The following is a 23,901-nucleotide window of genomic DNA, read 5'->3' as shown; positions in this document are numbered from 1 at the left end:
CAACCAACTATATACCGAAAATGTGTGTGTGTGTGTGTGTGTGTGTGTGTGTGTGTTTGTGTGTTTGTTGTTAACGCCGCACCCAGCAAAATTCCAGCTATATGACGTCGGTCTGTAAATAATCGAGCCATCTAAGGCATCGATCCACGCATTTGGGATACGATGACATGCATCAACCAAGTCAGCGAGTAAGACCACCCGATCCCGCGCGCGCGTGTGTGTGTGTGTGTGGATTTAAATATCCAGGATACAAGAAAGTACTTGGCTTTCTTGTTCAATGACATGCTTATTTTGAAAATGTCATCCTCACGAGATGAGATTCACATGACATTTGACCCCCCAAAAATCCAAAAAGCAAATGTTCGGTTTATAATATGTTTTCTCTCTGATTTTGACCACCGTACTCTGAAAACAAATATTATATCACTCGAATTTACATGTTTAGGCCTAAGATAAATACGGCATCTGTCCGCCTACCGCGCTTATATTTTTTTTCAAGCGGTATGCCACTTGGAAGTCCGATTGTTACTTCCCTTAGACAACAATGGCAACACTCTTATAGGCACACATATATGTGTTTTTACAACTTGTTCACAAAGGAGGAAAAATCAATTGTCACGTAACGGCATTCATCGTTTGATAACTACGACTCAATTCAGAAGCTAACACGTTGCATTTGCGTGTAATTCTGTTCTTGTGTGACAGGGATACTCGAGGTGTAATGTGTCGGTCAGACGAGAAGATCTAAAGTACATCACCTATATAAAATTAGGATGCCAAGATCATTGACTGCATCTGTTGTTGTTGCGGGACTGCTGGTGGTTGTAGGGGTGAGTGAGTCGGTCAACTCAAGGTGTTCTTGTTAAAGGGAAACAACACTCCAACTTTTAGTTGTCTAGACGGTGCCCTTTTAAAATTAGCCCGTGTAATCACCAGAAGCTGGAGCGAGCCAGCGACCCAACCGACTGGGCTTCTGACCAGCGAAGTCCCAACCGGAAAACCTCGTTGATAGGGAGGGTTAACCCCCTGGAATCGTCCATTTGAGTGCACGATGCTTCCTTTCACCTTGAAAATGCACCTGCGTGTGTAAATGTCTGTGTACAATTATGTAGTTTGGTATTCAGAAAATGTGTGTGCGTGTAACACAATACACACCTGCATCTACACAATACACACCTGCATCTACACACATCACACCTACATCTACACACCTCACACCTACATCTTCACACCACATACCTGCATCTACACAATACACACCTGCATCTACACACAACACACCTGCATCGACACAATACACACCTGCATCGACACAATACACCACAGGTGTGTAGATGTAGGTGTGTGGTGTGTGGTGTGTAGATGTAGGTGTGTAGATGTAGGTGTGTGGTGTGTAGATGCAGGTGTGTGGTGTGTAGATGTAGATGTGTGGTGTGTAGATGCAGGTGTGTGGTGTGTAGATGTGTGGTGTGTAGATGTAGGTGTGTAGATGTAGGTGTGTGGTGTGTAGATGCAGGTGTGTGGTGTGTAGATGTAGATGTGTGGTGTGTAGATGCAGGTGTGTGGTGTGTAGATGTAGATGTGTGGTGTGTAGATGTAGGTGTGTGGTGTGTAGATGTAGGTGTGTGGTGTGTAGATGTAGGTGTGAGGTGTGTAGATGCAGGTGTGTGGTGTGTAGATGCAGGTGTGTGGTGTGTAGATGTAGATGTGTAGATGCAGGTGTGTGGTATGTAGATGCAGGTGTGTGGTGTGTAGATGTAGGTGTGTGGTGTGTAGATGTAGGTGTGAGGTGTGTAGATGCAGGTGTGTGGTGTGTACATGTAGGTGTGTGGTGTGTAGATGCAGGTGTGTGGTGTGTAGATGTAAATGTTTGGTGTGTAGATGCAGGTGTGTTGTGTGTAGATGTAGGTGTGTCGATGTAGGTGTGTGGTGTGTAGATGTAGGTGTGTGGTGTGTAGATGTAGGTGTGTGGTGTGTAGATGCAGGTGTGTTGTGTGTAGATGCAGGTGTGTGGTGTGTGGTGTGTAGATGCAGGTGTGTAGATGTAGGTTTATGGTGAGAAGATGTTGGTGTGATGTGTGTAGATGCAGGTGTGTATTGTGTAGTTGCAGGTGTGTGGTGTGAAGATGCAGGTGTGTTGTGTGTAGATGTAGGTGTGTGGTATATAGATGCAGGTGTGTGGTGTGTAGATGTAAATGTTTGGTGTGTAGATGCAGGTGTGTTGTGTGTAGATGTAGGTGTGTCGATGTAGGTGTGTGGTGTGTAGATGTAGGTGTGTGGTGTGTAGATGTAGGTGTGTGGTGTGTAGATGCAGGTGTGTTGTGTGTAGATGCAGGTGTGTGGTGTGTAGGTGTGTGGTGTGTAGATGCAGGTGTGTAGATGTAGGTTTATGGTGAGAAGATGTTGGTGTGATGTGTGTAGATGCAGGTGTGTATTGTGTAGTTGCAGGTGTGTGGTGTGAAGATGCAGGTGTGTTGTGTGTAGATGTAGGTGTGTGGTATATAGATGCAGGTGTGTGGTGTGTAGATGTAGGTGTGTGGTGTGTAGATGCAGGTGTGTGGTATATAGATGCAGGTGTGTGGTGTGTAGATGTAGGTGTGTGGTGTGTAGATGCAGGTGTGTGGTGTGTACATGTAGGTGTGTGGTGTGTAGATGCAGGTGTGTGGTGTGTAGATGTAGGTGTGTAGATGCAGGTATGTGGTGTGTACATGTAGGTGTGTGGTATGTAGATGTAGGTGTGTGGTGTGTAGATGTAGGTGTGTATTGTGTAGATGTAGGTGTGTGGTGTGTCGATGCAGGTGTGTTGTGTGTAGATGTAGGTGTGTAGATGTAGATGTGTCATGTGTAGATGTAGGTGTGTGGTGTGTCGATGCAGGTGTGTGGTGTGTAGATGCAGGTGTGTATTGTGTAGATGCAGGTGTGTGGTGTGAAGATGTAGGTGTGAGGTGTGTAGATGTAGGTGTGAGGTGTGTAGATGTAGGTGTGAGGTGTGTAGATGCAGGTGTGTATTGTGTCGATGCAGGTGTGTATTGTGTAGATGCAGGTGTGTTGTGTGTAGATGCAGGTGTGTATTGTGAAGATGTGGGTGTGTATTGTGTAGATGCAGGTGTGTGGTGTGTAGATGTAGGTGTGTGGTGTGTAGATGCAGGTGTGTGGTGTGTAGATGCAGGTGTGTGGTGTGTAGATGTAGGTGTGTGGTGTGTAGATGCAGGTGTGTGGTGTGTAGATGTAGATGTAGGTGTGTAGATGCAGGTGTGTGGTGTGTAGATGCAAGTGTGTGGTGTGTAGATGCAGGTGTGTTGTGTGTAGATGCAGGTGTGTGGTGTGTAGATGCAGGTGTGATGTGTGTAGATGCAGGTGTGTTGTGTGTAGATGGAGGTGTGTGGTGTGTAGATGCAGGTGTGAGGTGTGTAGATGTATGTGTGTGGTGTGTAGATGCAGGTGTCGGCAAACATCAAGTCATTTCTTGTTCAATTTCAGGGGCAGACTAGAAGTTTCACCATTGACTATTCGGAAGACACATTTGTAAAAGATGGGGAATCCTTTCGTTACATCTCCGGTAGCATCCATTATACTCGTGTTCCGAGAGTGCACTGGAAGGACAGGTTGATGAAGATCTATGCTGCCGGACTCAACACCATTCAAACGTGAGCAAGACTACTTAGTTTGTTTGCTAAGAGTTGCGTCCCTTGGGTTCGCCCCAATTATGCCCCATTTGTCAGCACCATACTCGTGCTCGTGCTCTGAGCCCTGCATCACGTAAAACTGATATGCTGTGATGTAACTGGAATATTGTTCAAAGCGGCGTTAAACCCCACTCACTCACTCACTCACTCACTCACTCACCCACTCACTCACTCACTCACTCACTCACTCACTCACTCACTCACTCACTCACTCACTCACTCACTCACTCAGTGTAGATGTCTCAGGAAAAATATTGAACTTACAAGATGTTATTTTTTAGAGAAAATAAAAAAAATATATAAGGATACTGAATTTCATTTCTATTTCTGGTTGAAGAAACATTGGAACAGATTTGTTCATTTATATTTTGGTTGACATGAAGATTTGTGTTGAATCGAGCAGGAGACATTCTCCTCCCCTATACCATGGGTTCCTTAAAATTGTTCCAATTCAGTATGCATGGTAATGTGTGTGCACAGGATTGGTGTCCAGTTTGATGATAATGTTACGGATCAAATATTTAGATGTTTTGCCTATTTGGCACCTGAGAGTTTCCAGGGCTTCGGTCCTGCCCCACACTGAAGCACATGTAACACACGTGTGGTCTCCTTGGGCAAGTGACTTTGTTCAAAATGTGCCTCTGTTCAGCCAGCAGTGAAGAGAGTGAGTGAGTGAGTTGGGTTTAACTCCACTTTTAACAGTATTCCAGTTTTATCACGGCGTGTCAGCTTAATAGGGGAGGAAAGCCCCAAGTGATGCAGGTCTCAGACGTTTACCACTTTGGTGAAACCCACGAGCACGGGTATGGTGCTGACAAACCTAGAAACATAATCGGGGCGAACCGGGATTCGAACCCACAATCATAGGTTTCTGGCGTGCCCAAGGGACGCAACTCTGCACAGCGAATCATGCACCTTAGACGACTGGGCCACCTGTGCCATTGCAGTAAAGAGAGGGAGCTGCAAGCAGACGCAGATGGATATACTACTGTCTACATTATTTTAAATGATTTACAGAGATTGTTACGAAACAGGTTTTAAGTTAAATACCCAATGTTAGAAGATGCCATTGTGTGTTTGTAAGCTGCAGATAAAGTACCTGACTAGTCATTTTTTTCCCGTTAGCTATTGCTCCAGTTGATAAAGTTTTGTTTTTAAAGTAAAAGTTTTTTTCTTTTCTCTGAGGACCGCCTCCGTGGTCTAGTGGTAGAGTGTCCGCCCAGAGAGCGGAAGGTCTGGGGTTCGATCCCCGGCCGTGTCATACCAAAAGACGTTAAAAGATGGTACTTGTTGTTACCCTGTCTGGCACTCGGCATTAAGGGGCTAAAACAAGGACTGGTCGGCTCGGAGTCAGTATACTGTGTCTGAGTGAGCTATTCATATTAAACTGCGGCATGGTATCAAAGTGGGCTAGCACTATAAATCGACATCAGTCCGGACTAGTACAAGCAGCCACACACACGTGCACATCGCTATAGAAGTGCAGTAATCTTGGAAGCAACGTTAAACTCGATTTCACCTCCCCTCACCTCTTTTCTCTGATTCCCTATATGGGTACAATGTGTGGAGCTCATTCTTGGTATCCCTCTCCATGACACTGCTGGAATACTGTGAAAGTGGAATAAAACAATACCACTTACTCATGCGAAACATTGATTGTTTGTTGTTTAACGCTGCATTCAGCAATATTCCAGCTATATGACGGTGGTCTGTAAATAATTGAGTCTGGACCAGACAATCCAGTGATTGACATCAAGAGCATCGATCCACGCAATTGGGATTCAATGGCATGCATCAACCAAGTCAGCGAGCCTGACTACCCGATCTGTTAATCGCCTCTTACGACAAGCATAGTCGCCTTTTACGGCAAGTGTGGGTTGCTGAAGACCTATTCTAGCTCGGATCTTCACAGGTGTCATGCGAAACAGAAGGGAATGAAATATGTAATGCAGAATAAGTATTAACTATAAGATATTTTAGATATTAATAAAATTCATTGGGTACTTGTGTTATATTTTGCGTTGTTGATACACAGACAGAGCTGGCCTGGTACTCTGATTTACAAATGTCATGTTCCAGCTATGTGCCATGGAATCTCCACCAGCGCCAACCGTTCCAGTCGGATTTCTCCGGGAATCTGGACTTTGTGTCCTTTGTGAAACTAGCTCAAGATGTCGGCTTACTGGTCATTCTGCGTCCAGGCCCCTACACCGATGCAGGCTGGGACTTTGTACGTCTCTTTGGTTGCCTAGGTTACGATATAGTGCAGATACGGGTGTTTGATGTATTAAATATTTCCATTTGTTAAGGTTGTGTCATCTTATACCGAAGGAGCATCCAGGTCAAATTAGTCAATTTTTTATCAAATTATCAACTTTATCAAATTATAGCAAGGTGTGAGTTATTTCGAACCAAGATGTTATCCCTAATGTCATTAAAACAAATCAGCTGATTTTGATGGAAGGTAATCTGTAACTTCAGCAGAATTTGAAGATTTTTTCATTTTCAAAAATATTGTATGGTTTCAAATATGATTATATGTCATATTCATGATTGTAGACAACAGTTTTATGTCGTTAATGCTGGATCACCTAACACTTTTAATTTAGCGATCTCCGTACTGTCGTATATTTTACCGCCGATTTTACGTCTCGTAAGTGAAGCAGGGCTCGATCTAAGGACCTTGAGTTATCTCGCACCATGTGCATGTTGACATAAAATCTAGATGCACCAGACTAACTAGGTTGTACCCGTATCATTAATTTACCAAAATAGACACAATATATGGATAACAACTTCTGTATTTACTGAAAAGGTGATATTTCAGTATAAGCAAGGCTTAATAATGAACATAAATTTGTCAAAATTGAAACCAATTCCGATTGATCAATGTACTCAAGACTTTTTTATTCGTGTATAATATGCACTCGTATGTTATATGCACCCTAAATTATGGGCAATTAAATTATCTGTCGTATATAAACATTTCAGGCTGTCAGCATAAACCACAAAATTTATGTTTTTTTCACCAAAATAATATTCTAATAAGAGCCCCCTATTTCTAATTTTGAGAGTGCCCTGGGCGCTTATTACATCAAATATGGTAGTTGTTACTTGTGTGCAGGGCGGGCTGCCAGCCTGGTTGATGGAGAGTCAGTACGTCAACAGGAATATTGTGCTGCGCAGCAACAACACAGGTAGGCATTCATTATAGGTAGGCTCATATTACAGGTATGCACTCGTTACAGACAGGCACTTTTTACAGGTAGATATTTTACAGGTAGGCCCTTGTCACAGGTAAGCACGCGTTGAAGGTAGCCACTTGTTACAAGTAGGCATTCATTCCAGGTAGGCTCTTGCGATAAGTAGGCATTCATTACAGGTAGGAATTTGTTGAAGGTGGGTACATGTTACAAGTAGGCATTTATTACAGGTAGGAATTGATTTCAAATATTCACTTGTTACAAGTAGGCAGGTAGGGATTTGTTGAAAGTACTCACTTGTTAAAAGTAGGCATTCAGTACAAGTTAGCACTTGTTTCTCGAAGCATTACAGGTAGGAATTGATTACAAATATTCACTTGTTACAAGTAGGCATTACAGGTAGGGATTTGTTGAAAGTACTCACTTGTTAAAAGTAGGCATTCAGTACAAGTTAGCACTTGTTACAAGTAGGCATTACAGGTAGGAATTGATTACAAATATTCACTTGTTACAAGAAGGCATTACAGGTAGGGATTTGTTGAAAGTACACACTTGTTAAAAGTAGGCATTCAGTACAAGTTAGCACTTGTTACAAGTAGGCATTACAGGTAGGAATTGATTACAAATATTCACTTGTTACAAGAAGGCATTACAGGTAGGGATTTTTGAAAGTACTCACTTGTTAAAAGTAGGCATTCAGTACAAGTTAGCACTTGTTACAAGTAGGCATAACGGGTAGGGATTTGTTGAAAGTACTCACTTGTTAAAAGTAGGCATTCAGTACAAGTTAGCACTTGTTACAAGTAAGGGTGAAACGATACACCGATATTCCGATGCATCGCGATATTTGACCCACGATACGATATACAGTAAACGTGGGCCCATTTATCGATACGCCACGATACGGAACCCAAACCTCAAGTACAGCGTTTCCTCGCTATTGTGCCTTTCAATAAACTGGTAACTTGGTTATAGCGCGCGCTAACGCATGGCTCCTCAAAACGTACTTACATTTTTAATAAGCTCAGATTTTACACCGACAGATGTTTTTCCCCATCTCATAAAACGTTATCAGCTGATCACCGCAAGCACATAACACCGAAAATACCAGTCAGCAAATCTGTACTGAAGTATGCAATTCAATACCATTATTATACTATCTTGTTATTAAAACGTGTTCATTGTATATCTGGACTTGTGTTTGTAATATATTTTATTAATTTTATTCAAAATTTCATTTAATATTGTTTTCATTAAGTTATGTGAAATCGTGTGTGAAGAGATACAGCAACCACGGTCAGATTACCGCTTTTGACGCATTGAAACAAACTTTAGTTGCTAGAGAATGGATACATATATTAAAAATGCCATACTTTGACTCGTTAAAAGACATATTTGTGGCAATTTGGCTAATATATGTCAACATAACGTTATCGCAATCGAAATACATGTAGCACGGGAAGTCCCTAGGGTGACTGGTCAAATTGTTCCATATGTAAAAATATTCTGCAACAGCAATCACCAGTACCAAAATGCTACACTTGTGGTTCTTATAATTATAAATATATATATAGTAAAAGCTGCAACTAAGGTAACACGATATTGGAATAAATTATTCCTGAAAAAACAATAATTTCAGATACAATTTCTTCGACCATTGCATCAAAATTCTTTGAAGTTGTATCACTGGTGGAGTACATTAATTATTTTCTGGTGTTTGAACTTTGAATTGTTTTGAAGGAAAGTTGAACAACTTCAGTAGTCTTGTTATTATAAAATAATTTTGACTGTTCCAAAATCATGAAAGGTTCAATCTTGACATGCTTTAAGTCTTGTTTTTTTATCATTGCGTATCGAGATATGTATCGTATCGTGACCAGAATATCGAGATGCGTATCGTATCGTGACCTTCCTGTATCGTTGCAGCCCTAGTTACAAGTAGACATTACAGGTAGGAATTGATTACAAATATTCACTTGTTACAAGAAGGCATTACAGGTAGGGATTTGTTGAAAGTACTCACTTGTTAAAAGTAGGCATTCAGTACAAGTTAGCACTTGTTACAAGTAGGCATTACAGGTAGGGATTTGTTGAAAGTACTCACTTGTTAAAAGTAGGCATTCAGTACAAGTTAGCACTTGTTACAAGTAAGGGTGAAACGATACACCGATATTCCGATGCATCGCGATATTTGACCCACGATACGATATACAGTAAACGTGGGCCCATTTATCGATACGCCACGATACGGAACGCAAACCTCAAGTACAGCGTTTCCTCGCTATTGTGCCTTTCAATAAACCGGTAACTTGGTTATAGCGCGCGCTAACGCATGGCTCCTCAAAACGTACTTACATTTTTAATAAGCTCAGATTTTACACCGACAGATGTTTTTCCCCATCTCATAAAACGTTATCAGCTGATCACCGCAAGCACATAACACCGAAAATACCAGTCAGCAAATCTGTACTGAAGTATGCAATTCAATACCATTATTATACTATCTTGTTATTAAAACGTGTTCATTGTATATCTGGACTTGTGTTTGTAATATATTTTATTAATTTTATTCAAAATTTCATTTAATATTGTTTTCATTAAGTTATGTGAAATCGTGTGTGAAGAGATACAGCAACCACAGTCAGATTACCGCTTTTGACGCATTGAAACGAACTTTAGTTGCTAGAGAATGGATACATATATTAAAAATGCCATACTTTGACTCGTTAAAAGTCATATTTGTGGCAATTTGGCTAATATATGTCAACATTACGTTATCGCAATCGAAATACATGTAGCACGGGAAGTCCCTAGGGTGACTGGTCAAATTGTTCCATATGTAAAAATATTCTGCAACAGCAATCACCAGTACCAAAATGCTACACTTGTGGTTCTTATAATTATAAATATATATATAGTAAAAGCTGCAACTAAGGTAACACGATATTGGAATAAATTATTCCTGAAAAAACAATAATTTCAGATACAATTTCTTCGACCATTGCATCAAAATTCTTTGAAGTTGTATCACTGGTGGAGTACATTAATTATTTTCTGGTGTTTGAACTTTGAATTGTTTTGAAGGAAAGTTGAACAACTTCAGTAGTCTTGTTATTATAAAATAATTTTGACTGTTCCAAAATCATGAAAGGTTCAATCTTGACATGCTTTAAGTCTTGTTTTTTTATCATTGCGTATCGAGATATGTATCGTATCGTGACCAGAATATCGAGATGCGTATCGTATCGTGACCTTCCTGTATCGTTGCAGCCCTAGTTACAAGTAGACATTACAGGTAGGAATTGATTACAAATATTCACTTGTTACAAGAAGGCATTACAGGTAGGGATTTGTTGAAAGTACTCACTTGTTAAAAGTAGGCATTCAGTACAAGTTAGCACTTGTTACAAGTAGGCATTACAGGTAGGAATTGATTACAAATATTCACTTGTTACAAGAAGGCATTACAGGTAGGGATTTGTTGAAAGTACTCACTTGTTAAAAGTAGGCATTCAGTACAAGTTAGCACTTGTTACAAGTAGGCATTACAGGTAGGGATTTGTTGAAAGTACTCACTTGTTAAAAGTAGGCATTCAGTACAAGTTAGCACTTGTTGCAAGTAGGCATTACAGGTAGGGATTTTTGAAAGTACTCACTTGTTAAAAGTAGGCATTCAGTACAAGTTAGCACTTGTTACAAGTAGGCATTACAGGTAGGGATTTGTTGAAAGTACTCACTTGTTAAAAGTAGGCATTCAGTACAAGTTAGCACTTGTTACAAGTAAGGGTGAAACGATACACCGATATTCCGATGCATCGCGATATTTGACCCACGATACGATATACAGTAAACGTGGGCCCATTTATCGATACGCCACGATACGGAACGCAAACCTCAAGTACAACGTTTCCTCGCTATTGTGCCTTTCAATAAACCGGTAACTTGGTTATAGTGCGCGCTAACGCATGGCTCCTCAAAACGTACTTACATTTTTAATAAGCTCAGATTTTACACCGACAGATGTTTTTCCCCATCTCATAAAACGTTATCAGCTGATCACCGCAAGCACATAACACCGAAAATACCAGTCAGCAAATCTGTACTGAAGTATGCAATTCAATACCATTATTATACTATCTTGTTATTAAAACGTGTTCATTGTATATCTGGACTTGTGTTTGTAATATATTTTATTAATTTTATTCAAAATTTCATTTAATATTGTTTTCATTAAGTTATGTGAAATCGTGTGTGAAGAGATACAGCAACCACAGTCAGATTACCGCTTTTGACGCATTGAAACAAACTTTAGTTGCTAGAGAATGGATACATATATTAAAAATGCCATACTTTGACTCGTTAAAAGTCATATTTGTGGCAATTTGGCTAATATATGTCAACATAACGTTATCGCAATCGAAATACATGTAGCACGGGAAGTCCCTAGGGTGACTGGTCAAATTGTTCCATATGTAAAAATATTCTGCAACAGCAATCACCAGTACCAAAATGCTACACTTGTGGTTCTTATAATTATAAATATATATATAGTAAAAGCTGCAACTAAGGTAACACGATATTGGAATAAATTATTCCTGAAAAAACAATAATTTCAGATACAATTTCTTCGACCATTGCATCAAAATTCTTTGAAGTTGTATCACTGGTGGAGTACATTAATTATTTTCTGGTGTTTGAACTTTGAATTGTTTTGAAGGAAAGTTGAACAACTTCAGTAGTCTTGTTATTATAAAATAATTTTGACTGTTCCAAAATCATGAAAGGTTCAATCTTGACATGCTTTAAGTCTTGTTTTTTTATCATTGCGTATCGAGATATGTATCGTATCGTGACCAGAATATCGAGATGCGTATCGTATCATGACCTTCCTGTATCGTTGCAGCCCTAGTTACAAGTAGACATTACAGGTAGGAATTGATTACAAATATTCACTTGTTACAAGAAGGCATTACAGGTAGGGATTTGTTGAAAGTACTCACTTGTTAAAAGTAGGCATTCAGTACAAGTTAGCACTTGTTACAAGTAGGCATTACAGGTAGGAATTGATTACAAATATTCACTTGTTACAAGAAGGCATTACAGGTAGGGATTTGTTGAAAGTACTCACTTGTTAAAAGTAGGCATTCAGTACAAGTTAGCACTTGTTACAAGTAGGCATTACAGGTAGGGATTTGTTGAAAGTACTCACTTGTTAAAAGTAGGCATTCAGTACAAGTTAGCACTTGTTGCAAGTAGGCATTACAGGTAGGGATTTTTGAAAGTACTCACTTGTTAAAAGTAGGCATTCAGTACAAGTTAGCACTTGTTACAAGTAGGCATTACAGGTAGGGATTTGTTGAAAGTACTCACTTGTTAAAAGTAGGCATTCAGTACAAGTTAGCACTTGTTACAAGTAAGGGTGAAACGATACACCGATATTCCGATGCATCGCGATACTTGACCCACGATACGATATACAGTAAACGTGGGCCCATTTATCGATACGCCACGATACGGAACGCAAACCTCAAGTACAGCATTTCCTCGCTATTGTGCCTTTCAATAAACCGCTAACTTGGTTATAGCGCGCGCTAACGCATGGCTCCTCAAAACGTACTTACATTTTTAATAAGCTCAGATTTTACACCGACAGATGTTTTTCCCCATCTCATAAAACGTTATCAGCTGATCACCGCAAGCACATAACACCGAAAATACCAGTCAGCAAATCTGTACTGAAGTATGCAATTCAATACCATTATTATACTATCTTGTTATTAAAACGTGTTCATTGTATATCTGGACTTGTGTTTGTAATATATTTTATTAATTTTATTCAAAATTTCATTTAATATTGTTTTCATTAAGTTATGTGAAATCGTGTGTGAAGAGATACAGCAACCACAGTCAGATTACCGCTTTTGACGCATTGAAACGAACTTTAGTTGCTAGAGAATGGATACATATATTAAAAATGCCATACTTTGACTCGTTAAAAGTCATATTTGTGGCAATTTGGCTAATATATGTCAACATTACGTTATCGCAATCGAAATACATGTAGCACGGGAAGTCCCTAGGGTGACTGGTCAAATTGTTCCATATGTAAAAATATTCTGCAACAGCAATCACCAGTACCAAAATGCTACACTTGTGGTTCTTATAATTATAAATATATATATAGTAAAAGCTGCAACTAAGGTAACACGATATTGGAATAAATTATTCCTGAAAAAACAATAATTTCAGATACAATTTCTTCGACCATTGCATCAAAATTCTTTGAAGTTGTATCACTGGTGGAGTACATTAATTATTTTCTGGTGTTTGAACTTTGAATTGTTTTGAAGGAAAGTTGAACAACTTCAGTAGTCTTGTTATTATAAAATAATTTTGACTGTTCCAAAATCATGAAAGGTTCAATCTTGACATGCTTTAAGTCTTGTTTTTTTATCATTGCGTATCGAGATATGTATCGTATCGTGACCAGAATATCGAGATGCGTATCGTATCGTGACCTTCCTGTATCGTTGCAGCCCTAGTTACAAGTAGACATTACAGGTAGGAATTGATTACAAATATTCACTTGTTACAAGAAGGCATTACAGGTAGGGATTTGTTGAAAGTACTCACTTGTTAAAAGTAGGCATTCAGTACAAGTTAGCACTTGTTACAAGTAGGCATTACAGGTAGGGATTTGTTGAAAGTACTCACTTGTTAAAAGTAGGCATTCAGTACAAGTTAGCACTTGTTGCAAGTAGGCATTACAGGTAGGGATTTTTGAAAGTACTCACTTGTTAAAAGTAGGCATTCAGTACAAGTTAGCACTTGTTACAAGTAGGCATTACAGGTAGGGATTTGTTGAAAGTACTCACTTGTTAAAAGTAGGCATTCAGTACAAGTTAGCACTTGTTACAAGTAGGCATTACAGGTAGGAATTGATTACAAATATTCACTTGTTACAAGAAGGCATTACAGGTAGGGATTTGTTGAAAGTACTCACTTGTTAAAAGTAGGCATTCAGTACAAGTTAGCACTTGTTACAAGTAGGCAGGTAGGGATTTGTTGAAAATAGTCACTGTTAAAAATTTTAATGCTGAATATGTGCATTTACTTGTTACGACAGATTACATAGCGGCTGTGGTGAGGTGGTTTGACGACCTACTGCCCCGAGTCCGCCCCCTGCTCTACAATAACGGAGGGCCGATCATCTCCGTGCAGGTGAGGAAAGTACTTGTGTCTTCAAGATTTAGCTGACGTCAACTCGCACAATAAGAGACCTGTGAAGATGCGGGGTACAATAGGTCTTCACCAACCCATGCTTGTTGTAAGAGGCGACTAACGGGATCAGGTGGTCAGGTTCGCTGACTTGGTTGATGCATGCCATCGATCCCAATTGCGTGGATCAATGCTCATGATATCAATCACTGGATTGTCTGGTCCAGACTTGATTATTTACAGACTGCTGTCATATAGCTGGAATATTGCTGAGTGCGGCGTTAAACAACAAACCAACCCACCAAATCACACAATCAGAATCCATATAATGAAATGATTGGAATGTGTGTTGCTGTAATATTTATCTCTTTTTTCTCTTTTTTTTTGTTGAGGAACTATTTCTGACAGCCCTCCTACCGCTCATCAACAAGGGAGCTAACTCAGTTATGTTTTGCTTGTACGTCAGTCAAACTATTTAAGAACCCCAGTTATCTCCCTTTAAGTCCTTGGCATACTGAGTCCTAAAGGACGTGTGTGTTCTTCCCTGCACTTCAGTGTGGATCCCCTGGTGGAGGGCAATGAAGGATTATCACAGGTCAGCTCTGTGAAATGGCTAAATAGTGTGGCATCGTGGCCCCATGGTATGAATAACTCACTCACTCACTCACTCACTCACTCACTCACTCACGTATGCACTCACTCACGCATGCACTCACTCACCCAACCTCTCACTCACTCACTCACTCATGCACACTCACTCATTCACCCACCCTCTCACTCACTCACTCACTCACTCACTCACTCTCTCAACCATCCACCCTCACTCACTCACTCATGCAAACTCACTCACCCACCCACCCTCTCACTCACGCACTCATGCAAACTCACTCACCCACCCTCTCACTCACTCACTCACTCATGCACACTCACTCGCTCACCCACCCTCTCACTCACTCACTCACTCACTCACTCACTCACTCACTCACCAAATCTGTCACTCACCAACTCTCTCACTCACTCACCAACTCTCTCACTCACTGCAGGTTGAGAATGAGTATGGGTCGTACTTCGCCTGCGATCACGACTACCTCCGGACACTCCGTGACATAATGCGGTCACACCTGGGTGATGACATCGTCCTCTTCACAACAGATGGCCCTGGTGCAAGCTTCCTCCGATGCGGGACACTGGAAGGACTGTACGCTACCATTGACTTTGGGCTGACAGGTTAATATTACAATTACAACTTTATATACTCTGGAAACGGAACTCACTGCTCAGGTAATGTTTTGTCGATTGATTGGTAAAATCTTGTAAATGTTCAAATTAAAATTGACAGATTCATAAAACGTTATGACTTAACCCATCTTTTATAATGTCCTATCAGATTTAAACATGCCCTCGCAACTTGAAGACATCGTAAATTATATTTAAGAGGGAAGTGCTAGTGACTTGTTCCCCATAGCTGTAGCTGGGCAAAGCAGATCAATGAACGCAATCACTGAACAATCGCACCCAATAGTAGAAGAGATATTAAAATCGATTTGGGGAGAAAAGGTACAAATAAACAACATTATAATTGTGTGAATATCTGGGAAATACCAAACAAACCCTGTTAATAAAATAGACTTGTTCGACATTGCCGAGGTCGGATTGTATTCAGGGCGTCATCATTATTTTAATATGGGTAATATTTTTAAAGCTTCTACATATTATTATCACCCTTAAAGAGGTTGTACAAAATGTTGAAATCTCATGTAAGAAATAAACGACTTGTGGTCATTTTTTTGTTTATTTTCCCTGCAATGTTTTATTGTACGATCAACGAATCCCACTCGACATTTATGTCTAAATATATATGTGATATTCCAAATTGTAACTTGTTATACCCCCGTTTACGAAGTAAATCGGGGGTATATAGCGTTCCGTCCGTCTGTCCTTCCGTCCAAGCTTTTGTACGGCCATAACTTTTTAACCATGCACCCTAGCTTATCCAAACTTTCTACACACATTAACCACAATGAGTACTTGTGCCTTTTGCTAGTTTGAAGATTCTGAACTCTTTAATTTTTGCTGTTTCCATGGAAACATTAGAAACTTAAACTTTCTTTGTACGGCCCATATCTTTTTAACCATGCACCCTAGCTTCACCAAACGTGCTACACCCATTTACCACAATGAGCTAGTTTGAAGATTCTGAATTTTTTAATTTTTGCCGTTTCCATGGACACATTAAGAAACATCAAGAATGTATGTTGTGCTAAGCATTGATTATCCCACACTAGATTGAAATATATTTGCAAAAACATGTGTTCATTTCAAACATGATGCATCCTCATGGGGGGTTACAAAGGAAAGGGCAGTTCCTCTGACTTAAAGCAACAGGTATATTTCATTTATTAACAAACTATTTAGTATTTGTTGTTGACCAGCGAGGATAACGGGGGTATGTGAGCTTTGCTCACCTCTTTCTTGTTCTATTTGTATTGCTTGGCACATTGTGTTAGTTTGGCCCTCTTCACAGCAGGGCTCGATTTAAGGAACTTGACTGTACTTGCACCTGGTGCATAGTTGCACCGGACATAGCCAGGTTCTCCCCTTGTCCCATAAACTTAACAAAGTTGAAACATTATAAGTTGTTTCAGTATCACAAGGGGTATATATGGTTTTAGGTTTCATGTCATGACCTGGGCCCACTTGCACAAAGCGACCTTAGCGCTAAGACTATCGTAAGCCTATGTTAAAGTATGGGGGTTACGATCATCTTAGCGCTAAGATCGCTTTGTGCAAGTGGGCCATGGAGGCGAGTGGCATAAACTATAAACGAGGGACACATTAAACCCCATGTACCCCGAGTGATAATGCAACGACGAATTTTTCTTACCGACATGTTTTAATCTGTCATTGTAAAAGAATTTATACAAATTAAAAATTGATAGAAAAAACTGCTCAATTGAGCTGAGTTTAACCTGTGCCTTGTCACGTGACTTCCAATGATTCGGAAAAGCGTGCAGATTTTTGCTTTGAAGTGGGGTATAAGGGATTTATTCTGCCTCTGAGAAATCCATGTGCAGCATGATTTGCTCGTAGCTGAGAAATATATTTCCCCTCCAAGGCGGGTGAAAGTATCTCATCATTCTGACATGGAGGTATGATAAATATTTTATCAAGATCACGTGGACCAATCAGATCTTGTCATTCTGACATTGAGGTATGATAAAGTATTTTATCAAAATCACATGGTGGACCAATCCGATCTCGTCATTCTGACATGGAGGTATGATCAAGTATTTTATCAACATCATGTGGATCAATCAGATCTCATCATTCTGACATGGAGGTATGATAAATATTTTATCAAGATCACGTGGACCAATAAGATCTCATCATACTGACATGAAGGTATGATAAAGTATTCGATCCCCAGCTTTAGCACAGACTTATAACAGTCCTAGCCCTGAAATTGAATGGGTCATGGCCTCGTGGGCCATAGTTTGTTTAATGTGTTACAGGACTGCTTCCGTGGTCTAGTGGTAGAGCGTCTGCCTGGAGAGCGCAAGGTCCGGAGTTCGATCCCCGGCCGCGTCATACCAAAAGACGTTAAAAGATGGTACTTGTTGTTACCCTGTCTGGCGCTCGGCATTAAAGGGCTAAAACAAGGACTGGTCGGCTCGGAGTCAGTATACTGTGTCCGAGTAGGGCATGGTACCCAGTGTGTTAGCACTATAAAATGGCATCAGTCCGGACTAGTACAAGCAGCCATACACACGTGCATGCACGTTGCTATATAAGTGCAATAATCTTAGACGAGACGTTAAACCCCATTTCACCACTTTCTTAAATACCTATCCAAGGTTTGACACAACCGAAAATGATAAATAAAGTAGAAATACTCAGGAACCTGACTTTTACTTCGAGACGAACGTAAGTTCAACACATCAAAGTTTGACACAATGGTTTTTGACTGTACTTGTGCCCCATGAAGATCTGGCTTAGAATTGGTCTTCAACAACCCATGCTTGTCTCCCCCCGTGAAGATCAAAGTTAGAATCTATCTTCAGCAACTCATGCTTTTCTCATGGTTGAAAAGATCAGGGTTAGAATTCGTATTCAGTAACCTATCCTTGTTGTAAGAGGCGACGAACAAGATTGGGTTGTCGAGCTTGATCACTTGGTTGAAGCTTGTTGAGTCATCCTTACCTTGTCATCTTGCTGACAGCGTTAACCTCTTTGGTCATGTGGACAAGGCGTCCGACCTCTGATCAGAAGGTCCTTGGTTCGAATCCCATCACGGGACTCAGAAATTTTATGGCCGCTACACTTGTCACGTATCCCAATCTCGTTGATTGGTGCTCATGATCAATCACTGGATTAATTATGGGCAATTAAATTATGGAAAAATATATCTGTCGTACATAAATATTTCAGCATAAATAACGATATTTATCTTTCAGCTATGTTTTTTTCCACCAAAATAATATTCTAATAAGAGCCCCCTTTTTCTAATTTTGAGAGCGCCCTGGGCGCTTATTACGTCGAATACGGTACTTGCAAGACTCTAATGGTGAATTAACCCTTCCAGACTCCCCCGAGAAAATGTTTGCTGCCCAGCGTCAGTTCCAACCTCACGGGCCTCTGGTGAGTCAGCTGATGGAGACTCTTGCTGGAAATGTCACACGGCACTAAACTCAGTTTGGCTGAGACAGAAAAGGATGTTCCTTCTGTTGTCTTCGTTATCTCATAATCTCTGGACCCGTGAAGATCGGGGGTAGAATAGGTCTTCAGCAACCCGTGCTTGGCGTAAAGGCGACTATGATTGTCGTAAGAGGCCACTAACGGCATCGGTTGGTGAGGCTCGCTGACTTGGTTTGAGCATGTCATCGATCCCGATTGTGTGGATTGATGCTCATGATATCAATCACTGGATTGTCTTGTCCAGACTCGATTATTTATAGGCTGCCGTCCTATAGCTGGAGTATTGCTGAGTGCGGCGTTAAACAACAAACAAACAAACCAATCATAATCTCTGTTGTCTCAGACATTACTGTAAACAACAAGAGACACTGATTTTTCATCTTTCAAACAATTTGAAACATGCACACTGGGGCCTGATATTAGAATTTCAGTGTGGATAAAATCATGTCTTTATTTCAGACATGAAAGCAAAAGTGTTTGTGATATACATTTGCAATTGTTTTTTTGTAATGAAATACAAGCATTATTGAATCAACACTTCCAAGAATATTTGAATCAACACTTTAAACAATATTTGTTAATTTACCTATTTCAATATTTTGTTTCAAACAATGGATCTCTGAATGCAGAACATTAAATATAATGTTTAGTTGCCGATTATAGATACTTAATAGATACATATTTTCAGTCAAGTGAACACCAGTGTTAATCATTCTAGATCTGGAGACAATGTTCACATGGAATCCTGAAGTGTTGGTCTGTTTGCAGGTGTGTTCTGAGTTCTATGTGGAGTCCCCCCTAGACTATTGGGGATACAACCACTCCAGGCAGTCGCCCCAGCAGGCAGCGGAAAGTCTGGATCTCTTGCTGGCATATGGCGCCAATATCAACATGTAGGTATATCTTGTGGCATATGATGCCAATGTCAACATGTAGGTATATCTTGTGGTATATGATGCCAATGTCAACATGTAGGTATATCTTGTGGTATATGATGCCAATGTCAACATGTAGGTATATCTTGTGGTATATGATGCCAATGTCAACATGTAGGTATATGTTGTGGTATATGATGCCAATATCAACATGTAGGTATATCTTGTGGTATATGATGCCAATGTCAACATGTAGGTATATGTTGTGGTATATGATGCCAATATCAACATGTAGGTATATGTTGTGGTATATGATGTCAATGTCAACATGTAGGTATATCTTGTGGTATATGATGCCAATATCAACATGTAGGTATATCTTGTGGTATATGATGCCAATGTCAACATGTAGGTATATCTTGTGGTATATGATGCCAATGTCAACATGTAGGTATATCTTGTGGCATATGATGCCAATGTCAACATGTAGGTATATCTTGTGGTATATGAAGACAATGTCAACATGTAGGTATATCTTGTGGTGTATGGTGCCAATGTCAACATGTAGGTATATCTTGGGGTATATGATGCCAATGTCAACATGTAGGTATATCTTGTGGCATATGATGCCAATGTCAACATGTAGGTATATCTTGTGGTATATGAAGACAATGTCAACATGTAGGTATATCTTGTGGTATATGAAGACAATGTCAACATGTAGGTTTATCTTGTGGTATATGAAGACAATGTCAACATGTAGGTATATCTTGTGGTATATGATGCCAATGTCAACATGTAGGTATATCTTATGGTATATGAAGCCAGTGTGCACATGTTTGTGTATCCTGCTGGAAATTGCCAGTTTTCAATTGCCAGTAAAGTGTGTTTGTCTCTTCTGTAGGTATATGTTTGAAGGAGGAACCAACTTTGGGTATTCAAGTGGTAAGTCTGAGTGTAGCCATGGTAACAATATATATTGTTATACCTCAGTTGAGAATCTTTGAGTTTCATAGGTTAATCCATGTCATGTGATAGAATCATAGATTTCAATACTGCCCTAACAAAAGAAAATTGACCTGCAAAGGTTTGGTCAAGTCACTCACACTGACCTTGAATGCTGGCCTGTCGTATGATCAATATTGACTTTGTTGACAATAAAGCAACATGCTGGAGCAATACAATGCTTTTTCTGAAGAAGCTCCGTTCAAACAAACACTTCATGATCGGGACTGTGAAGTTGAAAGTCAGCTTTTTATTTATGAATTTTGTCATTACAAAACAATTACATGATTACTCTTGGCGAAGTCATTATGCAAAACATGGACCAAAGGACCCAAGGGCCCAACCCCTTCAGTTATCTGTCCCAATCTCATTAAAATCAGATTGTTAATCTGATACAATACCTGTCTGTGTCAAGATCTGAGGACTCCTCAGTATCATATTGGAGAGGTTTCATATCAGATGTATCGTATCAGAGAGGTATTGTATTTTTGAGGAATTGAAAATCCAAAGTTCCGAATCCCCAGTTCCATGGTATAGTTTTGATAGCTGAATAACTACTCTTGTATACAGACAGTCAGATTAGATAGAAATTCTCTCATCAAGTTGGACTTACTGTAACAGTCAGATGATTTGTTCTTTCGTATTTGTGGGGTCAGTCGGGTAGCCTAGTGGTTAAAGCGTTCACTTGTCACGCTGAAGCCCCGGGTTTAATTCCCGACATGGGTACAATGTGTGAAGCCCATTTGTGGTGTTCCCTGCCGTGATATTGCTGGAATATTGCTCAAAGTGGCGTAAAACCATACTCACTCACTCACTCACTTTCGTATTTGTGGGGGCAGGGGGGATTTGTCATCTTCTGATGACTCTTGGTTTATTGATGATGTAACAATCGGATATCTGTGTTCCGCATCAGAAGCAGACGTTGTGTGTTTCAGGAAGTTTATCAGGAAAGGGGAGCAAGGTGAAAGTTGCCACGACGACGTACGACCACGGGGCTCCCATGTCGGAGGCAGGAGATCTGGGGGAGAAGTACCACGCGATACGCAAAGTTGTGTATAAAGTGAGAAATATCTGCCTCTTCATATCTGTCTCTTCATTATTGCCATTGTCAGAATTTTTACCAAAGTGGCAAATGCCTCACTTCAGGCTTTCCTCGCACATCAAACTGACACACGGTGATAGTTTTCAAAGCGGTGTTAAACCAAACTCGCTCAATATAAAAAATATAGTTTTCATTTTTTGGAATTTTGCACTTATACATTTTCTTCGTCTCCTCTTGAGTTACTGTTTGTTTGTTTGTTTGTTGTTTAACGCCGCTCTCAGCAATATTCCGGCTATATGACAGTGGTCAGTAAATAATCGAGTCTGGACCAGACAATCCAGTGATTGACCTCGAGTTACTGCATTTTTGACATCAGTCAGAAACTTCAAGGCCTGTGGGGCTGAAACTTTGTGTGAGTCGTCCCAGATATGGTATTTCACAGAATTGTCATTTTTACCTGGTAGTCTGCTGTTTCTGCATGTATCTTTATGAAAGTTAATATTCAGGAAGTTTTTAGTTTGTTCTTAAATATGAAATATGTTTTTGGGGCACATTTCGATATTTGATCAAGCTGTGACCTTTGACGTTCACCTATCTCGCGTATAGATCACCTGACTGAAAGAGTTGTGTCCCTTGGGCATGCCAGAAACCTATGATTGTGGGTTCGAATCCCGGTTCGCCCCGATTATATTTCTAGGTTTGTCAGCACCATACCCGTGCTCGTGGGTTTCACCAAAGTGGTAAACGTCTGAAACCTGCATCACTTCGGGCTTTCCTCCCAAATTAAGCTGACACGCCGCGATATAACTGGAATACTGTTAAAAGCGGCGTTAAACCCAACTCACTCACTCACTCTGTTTGTTCCAGTATGTGAAGCGGCCAGTTGAACCAGTCCCGCCTGACACGGTGAAGTTTGCGTACGGTCAAGTGAGGCTGAAGTTGGTGAGAATAACTGTGTGACCAGGGTCGTGTTCCAAAATGTTTTTATAGTGCTTAAATGATCATAATTCTGCTACTTTAGCACAGACTTATAACAGTCCTAGCCCTGAAATTGAATGGGTCATGGCCTCGTGGGCCATAGTTTGTTTAATGTGTTACAGGACCGCCTCTGTGGTCTAGTGGTAGATCGACGCAATTGGTAAACGATGACATGCATTAACCAAGTCAGCCTACTCGGCCAACTACAATGATTAACGTGATGTTTTCGGTGACCATTATTATTTCATGTTTGTTCAAAATATAAATAAGTCTAAATAAAAATTATAATGAAACGTATTTTAGATTTCTTCTTTTTGCGCACTTGTATTTATAATGAACATAATTACCATATTGCTGCTACTCATGGGTTTGTGCAATGACTTCACATCATCATGTGATTCAACACATTCATTTGTTGACCACCTCCGTGACTAGTGGTAGAGCGTCTGCCCAGAGAGCGCAAGGTCCGGAGTTCGATCCCCGGCCGCGTCATACCAAAAGACGTTAAAAGATGGTACTTGTTGTTACCCTGTCTGACGCTCGGCATTAAGGGGCTAAAACAAGGACTGGTAGGCTTGGAGTCAGTATACTGTGTCTGAGTGGGATATTCATGTTAAACTGCGGCATGGTATCTCAGTGAGCTAGCACTATAAATCGGCATCAGTCCGGACTAGTACAAGCAGCCACACAAACACACACACACGTACATGCACGTCGCTATATAAGTGCAATAATCTTGGACGCGACGTTAAACCCCATTTCTCCTCACCTAATGTGTTACAGATCAGATATATCTTGTGTGTATCGTGATATACATTGATATGTGTTTTGTTAGTGTTAAAACACTCCTCCTCAGTTTTGTTTGGAAATATAAAAACATCAGAGAGGGAAAAGCCCAATGGTCGAAGATTTTTCATTTTCAACCAACACTGAGGAGGGTGTGTAACTAACTCATGAACTTATGGTCTAAATGCCAGAAATACCACATAGAAAATACATTGGGATACCTTATAGGGAAACAATACAGTAGTCATGGTATAAAACAAATTCAATGAGAGCGGGTGAGAAAAAGACCATGTGCAGCATGCAGACAACTGAAGTCATGACATGTAAGACTGAACACCTGTCATTACTTGCCCTGGTGGCTCAGAAGGGAAACAGTGGGTTATGATACTATACAGGATATGTCAGGTGGAAGG

At 40.2% G+C, this 23,901-nt stretch overlaps 1 protein-coding gene and 1 long non-coding RNA gene across 6 annotated transcripts in view; both read left to right on the top strand.

Annotated features, from left to right (window-relative positions):
- Positions 1 to 524: 524 nt before the first annotated feature.
- LOC124123086 (beta-galactosidase-like) overlaps positions 525 to 23,901 on the top strand; it is a 43,770-nt gene continuing 20,393 nt past the window's right edge. Inside the window, exons 1-11 of the mRNA XM_048388894.1 lie at positions 525 to 830; positions 3,481 to 3,647; positions 5,766 to 5,916; positions 6,811 to 6,883; positions 14,016 to 14,110; positions 15,151 to 15,334; positions 18,690 to 18,745; positions 19,571 to 19,695; positions 20,582 to 20,622; positions 21,618 to 21,742; positions 22,592 to 22,666. Of these exons, the coding sequence (XP_048244851.1) occupies positions 774 to 830; positions 3,481 to 3,647; positions 5,766 to 5,916; positions 6,811 to 6,883; positions 14,016 to 14,110; positions 15,151 to 15,334; positions 18,690 to 18,745; positions 19,571 to 19,695; positions 20,582 to 20,622; positions 21,618 to 21,742; positions 22,592 to 22,666 (1,149 nt within the window). The 5' untranslated portion in view covers positions 525 to 773. The remainder of the gene's footprint in view (positions 831 to 3,480; positions 3,648 to 5,765; positions 5,917 to 6,810; positions 6,884 to 14,015; positions 14,111 to 15,150; positions 15,335 to 18,689; positions 18,746 to 19,570; positions 19,696 to 20,581; positions 20,623 to 21,617; positions 21,743 to 22,591; positions 22,667 to 23,901) is intronic.
- On the top strand, positions 10,071 to 14,008 carry LOC125376826. Of its 5 annotated transcripts, none has more exons than XR_007219284.1 (4): positions 10,071 to 10,601; positions 11,818 to 11,945; positions 11,993 to 12,234; positions 13,451 to 14,008. It is a non-coding gene; the product is annotated as an uncharacterized LOC125376826 (long non-coding RNA). The 5 variants fall into 5 exon arrangements; XR_007219285.1 differs by having other exon boundaries at positions 10,072 to 10,312; positions 10,360 to 10,601; positions 11,818 to 12,234; XR_007219287.1 differs by having other exon boundaries at positions 10,072 to 10,601; positions 11,818 to 12,234; positions 13,451 to 13,739; positions 13,821 to 14,008.

This window comes from Haliotis rufescens, unplaced genomic scaffold, assembly GCF_023055435.1.
Source record: "Haliotis rufescens isolate VD_foot unplaced genomic scaffold, xgHalRufe1.0.p SCAF_10, whole genome shotgun sequence".
NCBI lineage: Eukaryota > Metazoa > Mollusca > Gastropoda > Lepetellida > Haliotidae > Haliotis > Haliotis rufescens.
The sequence above is the reverse complement of the archived record's forward strand: the minus strand, read 5'-3'. Positions and strand labels throughout refer to the sequence as shown.